Consider the following 18397-nt stretch of genomic DNA (forward strand, 5'->3'; position numbering starts at 1 on the left):
ATTTGTATGGCGCGGAGCACTCGGCAACCAGATGGGGGCCAGGCTGACTTACCTGAAGCAGCTTTCCTTATTTACTTCAGCGCCCAAGGCCATGTCAGACAAGGGGGAGAGAAACATGTTAGCCCGAGCAAATTATCACGGCTTTCATGTGGCTAACGTTCTATCAGATCCTCCCACTCTGCAGAATGTAATGGAAGCAGAAGCAAAGTGCTCAAGGCCTTCACCTCTGATGTGTTCTCATTCGAGGTAGGACAAGGTGTGTGTGAGAGATAAAGGAGCAGGTCCCAGTCACTCCCAGCACGAATGCTGTGGCATCTAGAACATTCTGCTCTTGCCAATCACCAGGGTCAGGATATTGGATGGAGAGTAATTACAACGAGGGCACTTTGATAAGGGCACAGTGGTAAATCACAGCACTGCCTCTCCGTGTGTGTGTGTGTGTGTGTGTGTGTGTGCGTGTGTGTGTGTATATGTGTATGTGTGCTATTAAGGAAAGGTTAGGCAAACTAATTATTGAGGGACAGTGTAAATAGAAAAATCCATTGCTTTAAATTAATACCTATTTGATGCGAACAGTTGTGGCTTTTGTCTGGTGACTGGCACAGTTATAAATGTGAAATATATAAAATGGAAATGTGATCGTCTGACATGTGATATCTGCGCTCAGTGACACGGTTAAGCTATTCTGAAATTTTGTGCATCAATTCATTATCACGTTCCAAACCTGTGAACACCTGTGCAAGTAAAAACACAATTTGAGCGTCATTTATGTATACTGCACAGCGCATTGTTGTGAGATCCTGTGTGCACTTAGCAAGGTGTTGTTTCGCCGACAAATATGGCAGTGAAATTTCTTCCCGAGTGAAGATCTCACTCTCCTGGGGCATTCAAAGTGTGTACGTCATTATTCCTTATTACTGCTGAGCTTCACTCAGAATCTCATCCCCTCAAGTATCGCTGTGCAGATCTGAGGTCTGAATAAACTGACTGTTGAAGGGACCTGTGCTTCCTATCTCTTTTTTGTAAAAGAAGCAGAAATTCAAAACAGGCATGTTGCCCCATGACTTTCATTAGCATTTCTTCTGTCCTGCACCATTTACTCTTCTCACTCCACTGTCGGGACTCCACCTCAGTCTCCTTGGAGTGGCATTGGACTGAACCTAGCCGGATTGATTGGAGCGCTACCTGCTCGCCTGTTTGTCAGCCATGAATAATCTGTAACGACATTCAGAGCATCAGCAGGGGCCTTGCAGCGTGCATTCATTGTGGAAAATGGACAGCTCAATCAAAAGAAGCTCTTGAAAAGCTGGTCATAACCAGAGGCAGAGCCTTGACCCAGAACGCTGTCCCACTGACTTGAGTCGCAACCTCACCAACATCCCTGAATGGGAGGCCCGACTGCTGTGAACTCGGGGCTTCTTTTTGCCTCCCCCCACTCCCTCCCCTCTTCCCGTCTCTTTTGCTGTTTTAATAGAGCCATGCTTCACTCAGAAGGCCACCTTATCCTTGTTGGGAGACAGACTCTTATGGCTCCACCTGCCATTCTCAGTTCTCCACTTCAGGTAGCGTGGGCCACCCATCACCACGCTGCTTTACATGGTAATTGAAGTCTGAAGACTTGATGATGAAGCAGTTATGCCCTTGGTTTCGTGACCTAGGGTTAACTTTGGATTATTTAAACATGGAAATGCGGTACAAGTTGTTACGTACCTGTTTTCAGACTGAATTCAGAAAGCTGTTTAGTTCAAAAGTTGTTTTTTGACAACCTGGCTTGGTGTCAGGATTTCTTTCATGTAGGAGAGGTAAAATAATTGGTCTGAGGAAGAGTGCATTGTTGGTCTCTTGAAAAGAGGCTCTGGACACCGGTGGTGCTGATGATGACACTGATGCCACCCAACACAAAGAAGAACCACAGGAGGAAATGAAACACTTAGAGCCTGCTTTTGACTGGTTGCCAGGATGTGCAGACAGTGCATTCTTAAAAGCGCTCATCTGTGATGTCTCCCCTCAACCATTGTGAACTCTCTCCCTTGAAACGGTGCATTTCCCTGATGTAGAGTCACCCAACCCTAATCCTCCTATATCCACTGATGAATCCCAGCCACACACACAGTAGGGATGCCGCCTAATTGAATTTCCTTGGTCACAATGAACACACAGTCAAGACCTGCAAGTTCCAGTCCTTGCCTTTGATAAGCAAATGACCCCTACGGAATTGAGGTCACAGCCTGCGAAAACAAGAGCGAGGGAGAGAAAAATAAAGTCCCGCACTCAGACAAGCCCAATATCGACTCACCCGGGATTGAGTCCAATGTTGTTTACCCTGTGTGTGTTGAGCCCCTGATGGTTCGGGCGAAGATTCATCCTAACCCCCACCCCCAAACACACACACACACACACACACACAATCTCATACAGAGAAAGACATCTTGTGCTCTTGTCTTTTGTCACAGTGTGACTTCTTTCCTATTGTTAAGTGTCACTGTTTGAGTGGAGAGCTTGTGTAAATAATCTAGTTTCACTACAGATTAGAATAAAACACAGTACAGTAAATGTTGGTGGGTCCTTTTGTGTGCCTGCTTGTGCCGGTGGATCCAGTAATAGCTTGTATTGTACTCCATTGCCTGGAGACTTTGCAATAAGCTCCATCATACAATAGTAAGGTCAGTTAATTCATGATCTCAGCCACTCTGCATCTCTTCCAGTCTTTGTGATTCCTTCCTTTTCATTTGTTAAAACTCAGGAAGTCTTGAGGCAGAACAGTGTGTTTGCTTTAGTGTCTCTCAGTGTGAGTCCCAGAGTCCACAGATTGGATGCTTTTATAGATGTTCCTTTTTAGATACAGGCTCTGTATGCACTGTTTGTTTTGCACAGATTTTTTGATTAACTCGATTTTCAAAATCATATTTGTTCCCGATTTCAGCTTCAGTTTGACTTACTCACTAAAACTGTCTTTAAACATTGTCCACTTACATGCAGCATTTGGTGATTTGTAGTCTTTTTTTTTTTTTTTTTTTTTTTTTTTTTTTTTTCTTTTCTTTCATGTCCTGGGTTTCGTCTCTCAGGCAGCATAACAGTGCCCTTATCTATTTGCTGGAGGTTGTTGGAACCGTCTGCAGGCTGAAAAAAAACTGAAAAGGGCTGAAAAGGACTACCATCTCTCATGCATGAAATTCAGGTTAAAAAATTATCTAATCTGTTTTTAATTGCTGTTAATATTCTTCTAAACACATGCTTGATTTGCTCATCAATCAAGTGCGAGACAGTAAAGGAGCGTGCCCCTATGGAAATACTACATTATTAATCATCGAGTATCAACTCTCTGTTAAGGAAACTAAACATGAAGAACCAAAATGACCCGACAGAACTGTGACCGACGAGCTGGACCAATTGAACTTAATTTAGGAAGTCTCAATATGTTGCCAAGAAGAGGAAGCAATGCAGGGAGCTTTTTGTGGCATTTTTCCACAGGGAACAAAGTTGATTAAAGAACTAGGTAAGTGTATTAATAATGCAGGTTACAGGTAACACAGCATAACTTAGTTTACGTTACCTAAAAACAGCAGTTTACTTTTCTCATTTTTAATTGTTTGAAGGACTTCAGGGAGTCCATCCCACCGCTGAAATCAAACCAACTAAAGCAGTAACTGGAGAAACCTGTGTTTTCCATCAGTTGGAATTGGTAAGTGAGGCTCATCCAAACCTGGACTCGCACCTGCGCTCCTGACCATAGCTTTACCTCATTATGAAAGAGTGAACAGAGATTTTTTTTTATGCCTCTGTGCTGGCCACAGCCAGGGCCAAACGCATTATGTTTTTGGGCTGTCCATCCATATGTATGTCCGTCCTCTTCTGGTGACCATGATATCTCAGTAATGCCTTGAAGGAATTTCTTCTAAGTGGCACAAACAGTCTTGTTGGACTCAAGGATGTATTAGAATTTGGTGGTCAAAGGTTATAGTTTCAGAGATACTTGAACATGAAGGTAGAACTTGAGTTGCTGAGTACCCTGTCATAGCAAAGGAGCACTTCAAAATTACAAAAAAAAAAACTTCCCTAACACTTTCTTTTCAATATCCAATGTAAACACTGCAGTGGCCACTTTAAATATAAAGTAAATATATTGCAGAGGAAATATTTACACAAGGACAGGTGCAATTCTGTGGTTTGGCAGTGATGTGTGTGTCCAGACCTGCAGCTGCAGACCCAGGTGTGTGTGTGTGTGTGTGTGTGTGTGTGCGCAAGAAAGCATACTTTTGTCTATCTGTCGGTCCCTCATCATTTCCATGCGATGATACAAGGTTCAAAGATGTGTACTTTCATAATATTAAGGGTAAGTACAGCTGTGTAAATTTCCCCGTTGTACTCCAATAAAAATAAACTCACCAGGGTTCCAGCTGTGAGCCCAGGATTCATATAGTGTCAATCGCATAATCGCTCTTTTAAAAATTTCACAGTAATTTTGCCGAGGTTTGGGATATGAGCTCATTTATAAATGGGCTGCAGATCAAACCGAAGGCTGAGGGATTCGTGTCATGTTTTAATTATCGTTTAACAGGAATGTTAAGTGCACGCTCAGTATCTTGCAGGAAAGGAAGTGTAAATTTCTTTTTTAGCTCCTAACATCTTGGAGGCAGTTGAGCCTGCTATTAGAAATCGATATTAATATAATTGAGTCATAAGTGTGCCAGTGCCCCATTTCTAGAAAGAGACAGCTTTCTATGAATCGATAGTGCACTTGTATCACTCATCCTTGAGTGATGCGCATAAAGTTTTGTTTTACTTAAAGCCATCCCAATGGAATTGACTTTGGAAAACAACAGTAAATAGCAGCCTGTCCAATTATTATTAACTGCTATAAAATTACAGTCCATTTTTTTTCACAAAGTGATGAGATTATTTTGTCCTACTTATTAATTGGAGTGAAATTGGACAGAGTGACTCACAGCAGTGTTACTGGAAGGTGTCAGACACAGAAAGCAGGTAATTATGGAGACAGGAAGAGATAAGGAAACAGAATGCAATTACCCTGGCAAGCAGAGCTTCAAATTGCTCTTCTTAGGATTTCTCACCTCAGGTTGCTATTGTTCATGCTTTGCATCTCCATACTGATCTTTATTCCCTTTACCCTCTAGCTAAAAGAAAAGGGAAGGTTTGCATTAATCAAATGGATCTCTACTGTAAGTAGAGCTATACTGAGTACACTAAACATGGCTTTTTGCTGAATATTAAAATGTATGTATTCAAAAATGTTTTGCAAATGATTTTGCATATGTTACTTGCATATTTATGTCATTGCTCTTTACATCCAAGCCTTAAAGAATTTGGTTTCACTTAACTTTCAGAATGCAGACTGATTTTTGTTCTGGTTTTTCACTATGCACCCTGAAACTGTAGCATTATTATTACAGTCATTGTACTCATGCATAGAATATATTTCCTTTTTTTTTTTTTTTTAAAGATTTTATTAATGACTAACACATAATAACAAACATGCACAGATACACCAACGAAAAGCAAATATAACAATTCCCCCTTCCAGATCCTTTCCTACTGTACAAGATATAAACTGCACAGAGCTGCATGCTCTGTCAATAAAAGTGTATATTTAACCAAGGAAAACTCCTACTCTCCTGCTGCCTTAGACTTAACTTCATTATCTGTCGATGCTGTGGCTGACTTTCTATCCAGATTGTACAAAATGTAACTGTGAGGAAACTGTGACTGTTAACTGTGGGCTATGGATTGCGGAGGTAGGCAATACGAGTGTTGTTCCTGTTGTATAAGGTGCATGTACATGTTTTTTACATCTTATGTTTTATGGGGAGAGACGAATGCTGCCATGCTGCTGATTTGAGGGGAAGGAGGGTTTCTTCTGCTCCATTTGTTCATTCTCGGTAGTGCCCATTTTGTTACTTTAGCCATTTGTTTTAGCTTTTAGGTGCTCTCTCAGCCTGTGCCACACACTCTCCGTGCAGACACACACACACATCTAATAGAAGAGCTGGACTTGACAGAGAGAAAGAACAAGACTAAATGAGGTTGAATTCCTCAAAGGCTGGATCCCTGTATTTCAAAGTGAATCAAACCTTTTGTTGTCAGTTTTGTCAGAATAATTATATTATAATATAAACATACAAATATCACTTTTTCTTCTTTTTGAATGAGCTGTGAGTGAAGCACACATGAGAGCATGCTGGTTAAATCTCACAGCACAGGGTGTTGTTGATGCTCAGAGTGGCGCTTCAGGGCTGGATTCACTGAACGTGTACTCACATTTACTGTGACCACATATATTGAGATCTACCGCATTTAGACGCTAATACAAGTGGGGGGCGGGGGGGTGGCCGCCAGTGGCCCTCAGAGCTACTTATCACCGTATGGCTGCCGGCGATGGAGCCACTTCGCTTTCCTCCCCGACAGCTCATGTCACCGCTGGGCCAGCTCGCACTCACACAGTCCTCTGCAAATCCACACACAGTTTGCCTCAAATTGTTTATGAAAACTTCCCCCATTTTTGGTTTGATGAATACTCTGTACCAGCGCAAGTGCTTTATGTAATTGCTGTATAGGTTTGATGGCCTGATAGGTGCCACTTAGTCAAGCTTCAGTCAGCTTCAGTCTGGGACTGGAAATGATCATTGCAGACAGATCAAGTGTATGAGGGGAGTGTAAGAGAGTCACAAAGTGCTTTTATGTAAATTGCAGTTGAAGAGCGGCTCTCCATTGAGACTTAAATATACAGCACTGTATATGCTGCTCGTCAGTCTTGGGGATGTGTCCTCTGTGACTGTAAAAAGCTCTGTGTTCGTATGAAAGGTTCAACACCCCTCTCTCCAAAAAGGCCCCTGAGAAAAAAAGATTAGACAGAGGGAGAGAGCTGGAAGGAAAACATGGCAAACTCATCATCATCAGTGAAAAGAAAGTAGGACACATGGTAGGGACCAAGGTCGTGGCTCAATATATAAAAATACCTCTGGATAACAGGTCCCACATGAAAGGTCAAAGGAAAATGAAATGAAAGATTGCCTCTCAAATATCAAAAAGACGACACTCTGACAACACTATACTGTTGTGTGGAGAAGGGTTGTGTTCGCTTTCTTCATGAAAAGCGATAAAGCTATTTTTGCCCTGTGCTACAGCAGCATCACTTATATCAACAATGTTGTGGAAATGCTCCATGGATTGTAAACTCTTTCCCCCTCCTGGATTTAATAATAGGAAAGCAGGTCGCACTGAGTATTTTTGTTTGTAGAGGGTTTGTGTAGTGCTTCCTTGTTCCTTCCCAACTGTTGCTGGTTTAACGCCCTCCAAATTATACCAAGGATAGCTGTGAGGCTCTCTTCCCATTTTCCTCAGTTAACAAGCACTCTGTTTATATATGATTATGGTTCTCTGCCTGTTTATTCTGCCTGGCTTTTTTAAATTACTTTGCTGGTTTAGTTCAAGGTACAAAATCCACTAAAGGATTCAGTTGAGCTCATTTGTTTTCTTTCCGTCGAGAAATATTTACGGTCATTTCATTCTTCGCTGCTGTCAAATGAGCTGAAGGGGAGAAACCCGCGCTCGTTCGGCTCCCCCGTTCGCCAGTTTGACGGTTATTCCTGTGTTTGCTTTTTGCAGCGCTGCCAGTCATGCAGGTGACAATTGACATTACCAGACAGCAGGTGGAGAAGATCTTCGGTCTCGACGAGTACTGGTGTCAGTGTGTCGCCTGGAGCACCACCGGAACCCAGAAGAGCCAAAAGGCGTACATCAGGATTGCTTGTGAGTGCATGTTAAAATGAGCACTGTGTCATTACTAAGGCAAACGCTGCCTAACTAGGTGCTTGCATATTGCATGTCAGTATGTAATAAGAGGATATTAGAAGGGTGATTTTTTTTTTTCTTTTTTTTTTTTTTCACTTTGGGTGGTTATCACGGGACTAAGTTTGATTCTAACAAATAGCCCAGAGGCCATTATGATCTGATGCACCACAGTGTATTACTGTGATTACAATTTAGTTAAATCTTCTCCCTGTGATTCTACTTATAATAAGAAAATATTGGGTGCTGGCAGGGAGAAACAGAGAGCAATGCATCTGCTTGATGGCAGTCTGAACACTAAATTTGAGTATTCATGAGCATATTTTTCACTGGATACAGTAGATCGCAATGATCCCTATGAAAGTAACAGGAATAAAAACAGATTTGAAATTTATTGCTGTGCAGCAATCATAAATCTGTCTGGGGAACACCAGACACATCCCTCGTTGCAGCCTCGAAAGCTTTATTAGAAGAAGCCATTTTACATTTGAGTATTTTAAAGCATTCTGTCTATTAATTCTCACATAAATATGCATTATTCCAGACAGAGCTGAACACAGCGCTGTCTCCAAACCGCCCGATGTGTTGAAATCACACATTCATTATCCAAGCTTGTTTGAGAGCTCAACAAAGTCAGTTAGATGTAAGATAAGGACACGCACACATGCTTCAATAACGATGCACTCGCACCGGGTCAGACGCACAATATTCACGTGCACGCACTCACACATTTGCATAGTTTCCATCCTTCCAGGACTGTTACATCTCAAGGCTCCTCCAGTCCCATTGTATCAGCTTTAATTAAATTGAATGTCGTGAAACTCTCTGCTTGTCTTAATGTTTCTTTCACTATGATTGGTCAGGACAGGCTCAACATCTGTTTAAAGGAATTCACCGGTGGCTCACAGCCGCACCCTCAGCCCCTCGCAACATATTAACACATCTCTTCGCTCTGAGTCAAAACCTGAGGTGAACACATCAAATTTGCGCCAGGCCCCGCCAGCTATCGGCAGCCTGTCTAGCTCATCAGATACAAATAGACCTGCATTTATTTCCCCCACAAGAAATAAGCTTTGCCAGTTTTACCTGTGTAATTCACAGCCAGGGCTTATGGACAAATATATAGCAGAACTTGGTACCACAGCAAGAGTATTCAATGAGACGCAATGTAGCCCCATGCAGGCAGCCAGGCTTGCAGGAGCTCTTGTCCAGGCGCCTCGGGGCTTTGTTTTCATGCGGCTGCTCCAAGCTCTCATACAGATGGAAGCTGGAGGCTGGCGGATGCTGGAGAGAGGAGAATGGGTGGGAGGGGAGGAGTGAGGGGTAATGCAATTGCTTTTGCTTGATGCCGGGCCCCTCTGGCAGCAGACAAGCATCTCTGAACCAGCCAGGCAGCCTGTAATAAGCAACATGGTTGGTGCCACCGATCCCCGTGTGGCTTAGGGGCCAACTGGAGTGCGACATGCTCAGCGAGGCCATGGGTGGACGTTTCAAGAGTGGAAAATTTAGAAACATCACCAGGCCAAGTTTTGTGGATAAAATATCTCACTCAAGCCTCACAAGCTCTTACAAATATCCTAATTGGTTGTGTTTCTTCCACCAGACCTGAGAAAGAACTTTGAGGAGGAGCCGCAGGGTAAGGAGGTGGCATTGGACCAGGAGGTGTTACTGCGCTGCCATCCCCCTGAGGGAGTGCCACAAGCTGAGGTGAGACACGGATACAGAGGATATTTATAGGCCCACATTTAGCATGCATTTACCCTTTCCTCACCAAAAGGACAAAGAGCAAAAAGTGGTTCGGGATCAGCTCCCCGGCATCTCTTGCTGCTCCACCAGGGAACAGACAACCCTGTACGGATAAATTACACCTCTAATTATTCCCTGTTATTGATTTATTATCTCTCTTACATCTCTGAGAAGCCGTATATCACATCGGCTCGTCACATCACTCAGGATAGGCTTGGAGGCTTCACTCCCCGTTTGGCATCTCTAAAGGCCTATCCATAATTAATGGGTCTATTTGCCTCACTCTCTTCCTATCCTATTCTGTCTCTTTGCCGTCTCTCCATGTACTATATCTCTCATACACTCTTGTTCTGCTCAAGTCTCTCTTTCTCTCCACGTCTCTGTGGTGTGTGTCTGTGTTTAGAGGACCAGACTGGGCCCAGCTGTTTCACCTCATCTGCAGCATCATCCCGGTCCCAGATAGGCACTAACTGCTCTAATAACAACATGAGGTGGTTAGGCCAGCCACTCAAACAGTCCGGTCTACCAGGAGCAGCAGACTAGCCAATCACAGCTGTACAGTGAAGGGACAGTTTGCAGAGGAAATGGGAAGGACGGTGCCCGCCGCAGTTCAGCAGAAAAGAACATCAGAGCAGAAGTCACCACGGCAGAAAACAGGGATAGCACACAAGAGAAAGAAAGCCCAATTATATGCGGCATCGCAACTGGCAGTAACAACAATGCTGCCGTACGGTAGCCACTCTCGAGACGGCATCAGGTCAAGTGAGAGCAAGAAAACAAGCAAGCCAATCTGAGAGTACACCAAAAAAGGAATAACATCAGTTTTGGCTTCTGCAAGAGGGCACAGAAAGTACACAAAGCATGATGGGTTACGCTCACAGACCACCAATAGCCGCAGAGATATGCAGCTGCTCCAAAATAAAAGCTGCATTTCCTTCACACAAAGAGAGTAAATATTGAAATCAGTACCGTTTATAAATTATCTGAGTCCATCTCAGTATCAGTATCATACCAAGCTACATTTGCTTCTCTTTTTGTATGTTTGATTGCATCAAAAAGGAGGTACCTGCACTGCTTTTTCTTTCTTTTCTTTTTTTTTTTTTTTTTGTTCATATAAAAATCTCTCATCTGCAGCATGTGTGGTCACTGTAGAGCTGCAGGGGAGGGGGAAAACGGTTTCTATTGAGATGCAGTAAAGTTTTGACCACTGAAACATATTTTCAGGTGGAGTGGCAGAGAAACGAAGATGTGATCGACCCAGCGAGCGACCCCAATTTTTTCATCACGGCTGACCATAATCTCGTCATCAAAAAAGCCCGCCTGGCGGACACGGGCAACTACACGTGTGTGGCCAAAAACATCGTCGCTCGCCGCAAAAGCACCTCTGCCACGGTCCTAGTCTATGGTAGGTGATCACTTCTTTCAGCAGATGTCAAAGCTCTGTACGCAGAGGATATTGAGAGGTCTGGACTTCAAAATATGCAAACATAAAATCAGCTCAAATGAATCCTGTTTTGCTTGCATGTTGCTTCTGTTTTCCTACATTTCCGCATTAACCTCTGCATGTTTTCTCGCATGGGAGATACCTGGGAGCACTTCTTCAATCAGGAAATTGTAATATTATATTTAGATCCTACGTTGCAGTTGTAATAATGATATGCAGTGTTACGCGTACCAGACATATGGTGGCAACCTGCATAAGCTATCTCCATTTTTCATCAAGCAGTGTATTACATAATCATAAATAACAACATAGATAGTAGCGTATCTGCACATTAATTAGCACAACTTAAATGTTACTGGCAGCCATTCTCCTGAAGCTGGCAGTCTCTGATGTCGGGGCTGCCATCTTCCTCCTCCTCTGTAGTGGATCCAATGTGAGAAGAAAAATTGAATTAACAGCAAACTGTAAATAATGACTTAGCTTGATAAGCAGACTGACCTTTGTTAAAATGCAGAGAAACAGCATTTTTTTTTTTTTTTTTATCACAGAGGGTTCCTTGGGTATTGGCACTACTAAAGTTTTGCATACATTACAGCCTGTCTTAATGTGCAGAAACATGCAATCAGGAAATGGAAATCACATGGGAGTGCATCTTGAAAGCAACTTTGTGCATGTAAGAAATTTATAATCTGGCAGAGTGTCTCACACATGGTCTGTTTCTGTTGAGGCTGCCAGAAAAAGACGAAATTACGATGTGCTGTAAAGTCAGAACAGCATTTCTTGTTTATCATGTCAGTAGAGAAAACACACCATATGCCACAAATCTACAGCGCTGTGTAGACGTCTACCTCCTCAGCTTTTACACAATTTGTCCTGCTATCAAAATGATTTAAAAATGAAATTGATCGAAAGGTTTTTGTTTTAGTTGTATACAATATATACAACTTTATCTACTCTAAAAATGTAACTGGTCATTTTTGTCACATTAATATATTGGAAATACATGAGAAACAGGGTATGCACTGTAAGAATTTTCATCCCTTGTGGAATCAGTGTGTCAGTGGGAATTATTTGATTAAAATTCAATATGTTATGCAGTTCTCATGTTGAGGTAGCAGCTACTCGAATATTAATTACCACTTAAGATTGCAGTTACGCTGCCTTTTCAGCCAACAAAAGCTCTCAGTGGAATCTCAGTGGAGTTTAGGGTGTAAGATGAATTCAGATTCAGAAAAAATGAACGAATGTGGAATGTGAGGGTCTTGTATGGAGGGGTTTTCGGATTGGTTGTAAAGAAAACATTTTCCTGTTCCCTTTACTATACGCAAAAACATGTGGGTGATATTTTATAGGAGAGGTCTTCTCTACTGCACACAGCGGATTACAGCGAGAAATCAACAGCATGCATTTACTCTTTGAGTTGATTTGTATTTCTGTTTTTACTTCATTTCATTAAGGTGCTAAATACTCAACAGTAAAAAAAGGAAACAGACAGTAAAAGAGATCATTGTGTTTAAGATCTTCCAAAAAACCCTGAAAGTCTTTTCGTTTAAGGGTAATTTTGTAGTTCAGCAAACTGTGCAAACCCTGAAGGGGGTCCAAATGTTGAAATAGCAGTGTATGACTGTAGTTGAAAATTGAGGCATGTGCACTTTCATGGTGAACGGTTTCAAATGAAATGTGTTAATTTGGAGCATGCAGTCAAAGACGCACATTATCATACACTTCTCCAAGCCTCCACCATTAAAATAAAGCAGAACAATTATTGTTAGTGTTGATTATAATTGATTAGCTTGTTGTTGAAAGACTTCTAAATCTAGAGTTGGAGTGACTGTGGAGGCAAGAGCATTCACACTCCTATTGTTTGCCCCTTTTTTTTTTTTTTTTTTTTTGTATTATCAAACATCCATTTTCACTCTTAGACCCAAGATATTCAGAACAAATTGCTGGGGTGCTTGCATGGGCAATTTTTTTTTCTTCTCATTACACTTTGTGTTTTACAAAATGACAATTGTATCACGATTGCAGTCTTAATTGAGGTTAATCATAACAGAAGAAGTCTTATTCCAAAAGAGGACCTGTTACTACTTTTCACTTATGTTTCACTTATGTTCCCTAAATAGCTAAAAAAGAAAAATTCAGTTAGCTGAGAACATCACAGTCCAGCATGCTAGCTGATGTAGCTAGCTGTAGCAAGTCATAATAACCGCTACTTTTCAAAGGGGGGTTCAACAGGGGGCCAGAGATGCATTTTAACAAGGCCTGGCTGGTGTGACTGCACTCTGTGCTAAGAGGTAATCAGAGGCTGAGTTGCCTGGCAATTTACCCCGCTGTGGCGAGCAATCAATCGCATAGAGAGGGCAAGGAAATGATTCAGCCACGACAAGCACAGGAGAGAGTTAGGGGGAAATTAGGAAGGGAGTATGTACAGAGAAGAAACGACAGTGCTGTTCAAGTCAATAAATCAGGAATCTTGCTATCTGGTAAGCTGAGGCAAACACAGTAGATACAGGAAGCTGGTTTGAATTAAATCAGTGTGATTTGATGTAATCACCTGCCATGATCGAGCAATACACCACCAATTATGTGCCAGTATATGGTTAAGGTTTAGAACATGGGCTCAGGTTCAGCAAATAATAGGAATTCAGCCCGCAGACTTTTTGAACTGTCTGAACTTTCAGTCTCAAATATAAAAAAGGAATAAATTATACAGCATTGTTCTCTACAATTTGAAGAATGTCTTGTAATGGTGTGAAATCAGTGTTGGATGTGTGAAGGACACAATGTGAAGTACAGGAACAAACCATTATATATATTTTTTTCCTGAGTAGGGTGATGGCATTTATATGGAGTATTTATGACTGTAAGCATCGGGATTTAAATGGCATTTCTTTACAGTGATTATATCCTGACTGTATTATGAGAGTTTTGGATGATGTCCCGCCATTACCTTGGTGAAATTTGGAGGGATATTTAACATGTCCACTAGTTACTTTGCAGCAGCTGTGTCTGAAGTCAGAGATGGCAAGCTGTCATGTTATTTTCTGCTCCCTGTTGAGACCATTTTGTTTCCTCTGCAGTTGGCTGTAATTCCAACTTAGACACAGGAAGCAGCCATCCTTTGCTCTTGGTCTTCCATTAGTTCACCTTGCAGTGCTGAACCAAAGAGTGTAACAGCAGTCACAATTATTCTAGCGCAACACTCCTCTTTTCCTTAGTGCATGTCGGGTAATCCTGGCTGCTCTGTCCCTTCATCCATCCACCCCTCCCTCCAACCTCCTCCCTTCCTCACCCCTCCATCCCCCACCCCACCCCTGCGCTGGTCTGACAGTCAACGGCGGCTGGTCCACGTGGACCACCTGGTCGTCCTGCAGTGCTGTGTGTGGGCGTGGCTGGCAGAAGAGGAGTCGGAGCTGCACCAACCCCACGCCACTGAATGGAGGCACATCCTGTGAGGGGCAGAACGTCCAGAAAAGTGCCTGCGTGGCCACCTGTCCAGGTAACTCCCAGGCAACCCCGTTTGTCCTGTGGCGCTTGGCTTCCTGTGGCTTCCTTTTTGCATTTTTTTGCATCTAGAAGTCATCAATTCATCTTTATGTTGGCTGCCCTTTTCTACCAGCACCTCCAGGTCTTTTCTTAGATGTCAGTGCTTCTGTTCTTTCCTGCAATTAGACCGCTTACACAGCAATGTCAGAGCCTATTAGTCTTCACAGTAAGGCTTCATCCTGAGAGTGATTTATTATTATCACACTTTGTTCACATATCCCTTTATCTTCTGCGCTGTACGCAGACCCTGTTTTTATTTTGGAGACCTGTCTGCTTTAAGAGACATGGTCCCAGCCATGGTGTTGTGTCTGACCAGCTAGTACATTTGTTATTGTTTGCTGCTCAAGCTATGTAGTAAATATAGGCCATAAAAAGGTGAATTATGGCAGCCTGTGTGCCATGTTTACTTGTGAGGAGTTGAGGGCGTTTCATTTGCCTGCCCGTTCTCCCTTGTGAGAGCGTCAGAGAGGCAGAGTGTCCTGCCTGATACTGAGCAACACATATCGATCCCTGGTAGCCTGAGATGCAAGTCAAGCTGCTTCATTTGCAGTCCCACATTAGCCCCCTGACAGGGGGAGAGAGAGCGACAGGGAGAAAGCAGCATAGGAAAAAGGAGGTGTAAGGTGGAAGCAGGGATAGAAACAGATGGAATCAGATACAGTGTAAGGAAGGCAGGAACAAAGCCCAGAGTGAGAGAGAGAAGAGGAAAACTGAGAAAGAAGCCGAGGAAGCCTGAGTGTGTACAAGAGCTGGCTGTTGGCTGCCAGCAGATCTGTCTGTGGACATATAGCTGGGGCACTGCAGCCATGCTGACCACATGAGAAAGCTCCCACGCTCGGTAAATAGCAGAAAGGGAAATCGAACACCCCTGGCAGTGGCAGCTTCTCCCTGTCTAAAACAAAGGTTATCTTCCTCAGTGAATCACGGTGTTGTGTTACACATCTCCCATGTAAAGACATCACTAGATGTCAAGCGTGTATGTAAGTAACATGGCCCGCTGGAATACAGCAGGAGGAGGAAGACAAAGGAAACGCAGGGCGCTATCTGGATGGATTTGGAATTATTAGCGCTGGAGCAACGAGTAATGGAATTAGAGGGGTGTCCAGGGATGCTTGATATTCCCCCATAGCAAAGCAGGATACTGACCTCCATGAGCTTAAAGAGATTAATGTCAGTCCAAGCTGCTATTGTTAGACCAGACCCCACCCTCCTCTATCTTTCTCTTGCCCCGCAAGGAGAAAGTGTGTAATTTCAACCCTTAGGGTGCAGTGACAGAAATTTCATTGTGCCCTGTGAACACAGTTTACAGAGACTTTGGGAGAGAAAGAGCTCCTCTTTTTTTCTCTTGATTAGAGACACCGCAGCGGCATGACCCCGCTCACACCTCTATCGGCCCTGTTGTTTGGCAACAGAGGGGAGTCTCTGCCTCCTTTTCTCACTCGTTACCTGTCTCAGACAGAACATCAGTGGCACAGACAGCCCCAGCTGTCGGCACCCAGAGAGGGTTCCCTTCAAGGCCAAAGTCCACCACGCCAGAGCCTGGGGATGATGGGCTGTTGTTTCCAATCAGGAGTGGCACTGCAGCTCTGTTGTGTACTCACAGACATGCCTCTGAAGTCCCCGAAGATGAACTGACTCCTCCTATCATTTGTCACCCAGCCATACACACAGCCCAGCAACGACAACCCCTAAATACATCTGAATCCTCACTTTGATTCATCAAATACATGATTAACACATGTATGAGTCATCAGCCTGAAGAGAAGCTCTCATATAAGAGTCACGCGCGGTCAGCGAGGGGTAACAGATGAGACCAGCTAACAGAGAGCATCCTTACATACTGGATAGCAACTTTAATTATCACTGTGCTTATAGCCTTCACAGGTCTAATCCACTGGATGCACAGTACATGGTGTTTTCAGCCCATTTCAGAAGAAAGAGACTTGAGAAGAATGAATTACATGGGGGGGTTTAATGCTGCAGATAGACATCATGTTATTTATTTAGACACGGCTGACATTTGGATTCAAAAGTAGTGTTCTTTATTTTTTTAAGTCGGCCTTGAGAGGCATTCTTTTCTCCACAGTGCCTTTGTTTTTGAGCTGCGTTATAAAAATTGCATGATTTAATGCTGGTCTTGTTTCAAGAGTTTATTAATTATCTAGAATAAGATTCTTTGTTGATTATTAGCTCTCTAGTGTATTTAACTTACAGCATTAGATCTTTGAAATGGGTTACAGAAAAATATTTAAAGATTTTTTTTTATTTATTTTTTTGCTGCTTATTCTGTGTAATTTGCAGTTGCAGTCTGTTTCTGTTTTGTCTAAAACACACTGATGGATTTGCTGTACTCCTCCTTTGGGGGGAAAAAAGATGCTGTCAACTGAATGAATATTTGCTAGAATCATATCAGTTTAAATTTGGAACTAACATCATGCAAAGGCTATAATTTCTCTCTGCATCGCCCAACTAAGTCTATATATATTTATTGTCGAAGTGCCGATGGCCATGTGTCGTTCTAAATTTAAATAGTAGCATGATTCCTTCAGAGCAGTGCTTAGCTACAGCCACAGAGGCATATTTTTCATGCACGTACTTCATACGAGCTTCCACGGACTTGCACCATCTACACCAGCCTGCTCAGTAACAGAACTCTCCACATGTCTATTCACGATGACTCTTGTATCTAAATGTGAGCTCCCACCTCTCATCAGGAAAGTGTGAAGCTAGAGAGGCTCATCTGTATTTTTGTCTAAGTCTCCAAAGTGTTTAATGAGAGTTGGCGGAGGCCTCTGTGGCAGATCAGATGGGCTACATGTTGGGAGAGACGCAGGGAGCTGTGGAGGAGGAGGAGGAGGAGGAGGAGGAGGAGGCTGAGGCTAAAGCCTGAGGCTCAGAGTAGAGCAGATCAACGTTTGAGACAGCAAGTAGCCAAACTATGCAAGAGCTTAATCTCTATTTCTCCTTCCTCTCTCTGCCTTCTTCTTTGCCTTTGTCTCCATCTCATTGCATCCCTCGCTGAAGTATCCCACATAATTCTGCAGTCCATCCCTCACCCTTCCATCGACTCTGCCCCTGCGCTGACTTGTGGTCAGAGCCAACAGTCATGGCAAAATGTCAAATCATGCCAACATTTCCAACAAAGACACTCAAACTGGGCCAACAACAAATAGTTAGTCCCCAGTTCTGGAAGCGGCACGATGACACCTGCCCCACACACAAACGAATTGAACTGTTGCCTGACGTGTTTGGGGAACAGCAAACAATCTGAAGAGATTTCTAATTTCTAACTTTGTGTGAATGATTTGAATATTGCATTGATCCCTCAGGCTTGCCAGAGGAGTCGTGAGGATTCTGCTAGATGGAAAATAAACAGACTCGGGGCTGGTGTATTTGTGCACATGTACTTGCAAGTGTGTGCCTGTGCATGTATGTGTTGTACACATGCTAGTTAGTACCCATATGTCTGCTGTCTGCACTTCAGGCAAATGTCTAATTCTGCTTTGGAAGTAAGCATTTGTGTGTCTCTGGATATTATCAGAGATTGTTCTGGAGACCACATATTTTATCCAAGGAATAAATAAAGGCGATGGCTAATAAATGTGACAGAAAAACACATTAGTTCACTGTGAAAAGACGGTGGCCATCTGGTGACAGCCTTGCATCAGTGCTGTTTTTAATCATTTGGTGCCATTTGTTTTGGCTCACCCTCTTCATCTCTCATTCTGTCTCATGTTGCTTGTTCTAGTGGTTTAGTTAACATAAGGGAGTTGACTGCTTTATTCACTTATCAGTTACATGCTATACCACAACCAGGGAGATTTAAAAAAAAAAAAAAATAGATCTTTAAACATA

General features: G+C 42.9%; 1 protein-coding gene across 1 annotated transcript in view; it reads left to right on the top strand.

Moving 5' to 3' along the window:
- The window catches only part of unc5a (unc-5 netrin receptor A), a 127350-nt gene that overhangs the window by 79241 nt on the left and 29712 nt on the right, over window positions 1-18397 (top strand). Inside the window, exons 5-8 of the mRNA XM_022752073.1 lie at window positions 7624-7767; window positions 9410-9513; window positions 10777-10957; window positions 14328-14495. Coding sequence (XP_022607794.1) covers window positions 7624-7767; window positions 9410-9513; window positions 10777-10957; window positions 14328-14495 — 597 coding nt within the window. The remainder of the gene's footprint in view (window positions 1-7623; window positions 7768-9409; window positions 9514-10776; window positions 10958-14327; window positions 14496-18397) is intronic.

The sequence above is a fragment of the Seriola dumerili genome, unplaced genomic scaffold, assembly GCF_002260705.1.
Source record: "Seriola dumerili isolate Sdu_G_001 unplaced genomic scaffold, Sdu_1.0 BDQW01000161.1, whole genome shotgun sequence".
NCBI lineage: Eukaryota > Metazoa > Chordata > Actinopteri > Carangiformes > Carangidae > Seriola > Seriola dumerili.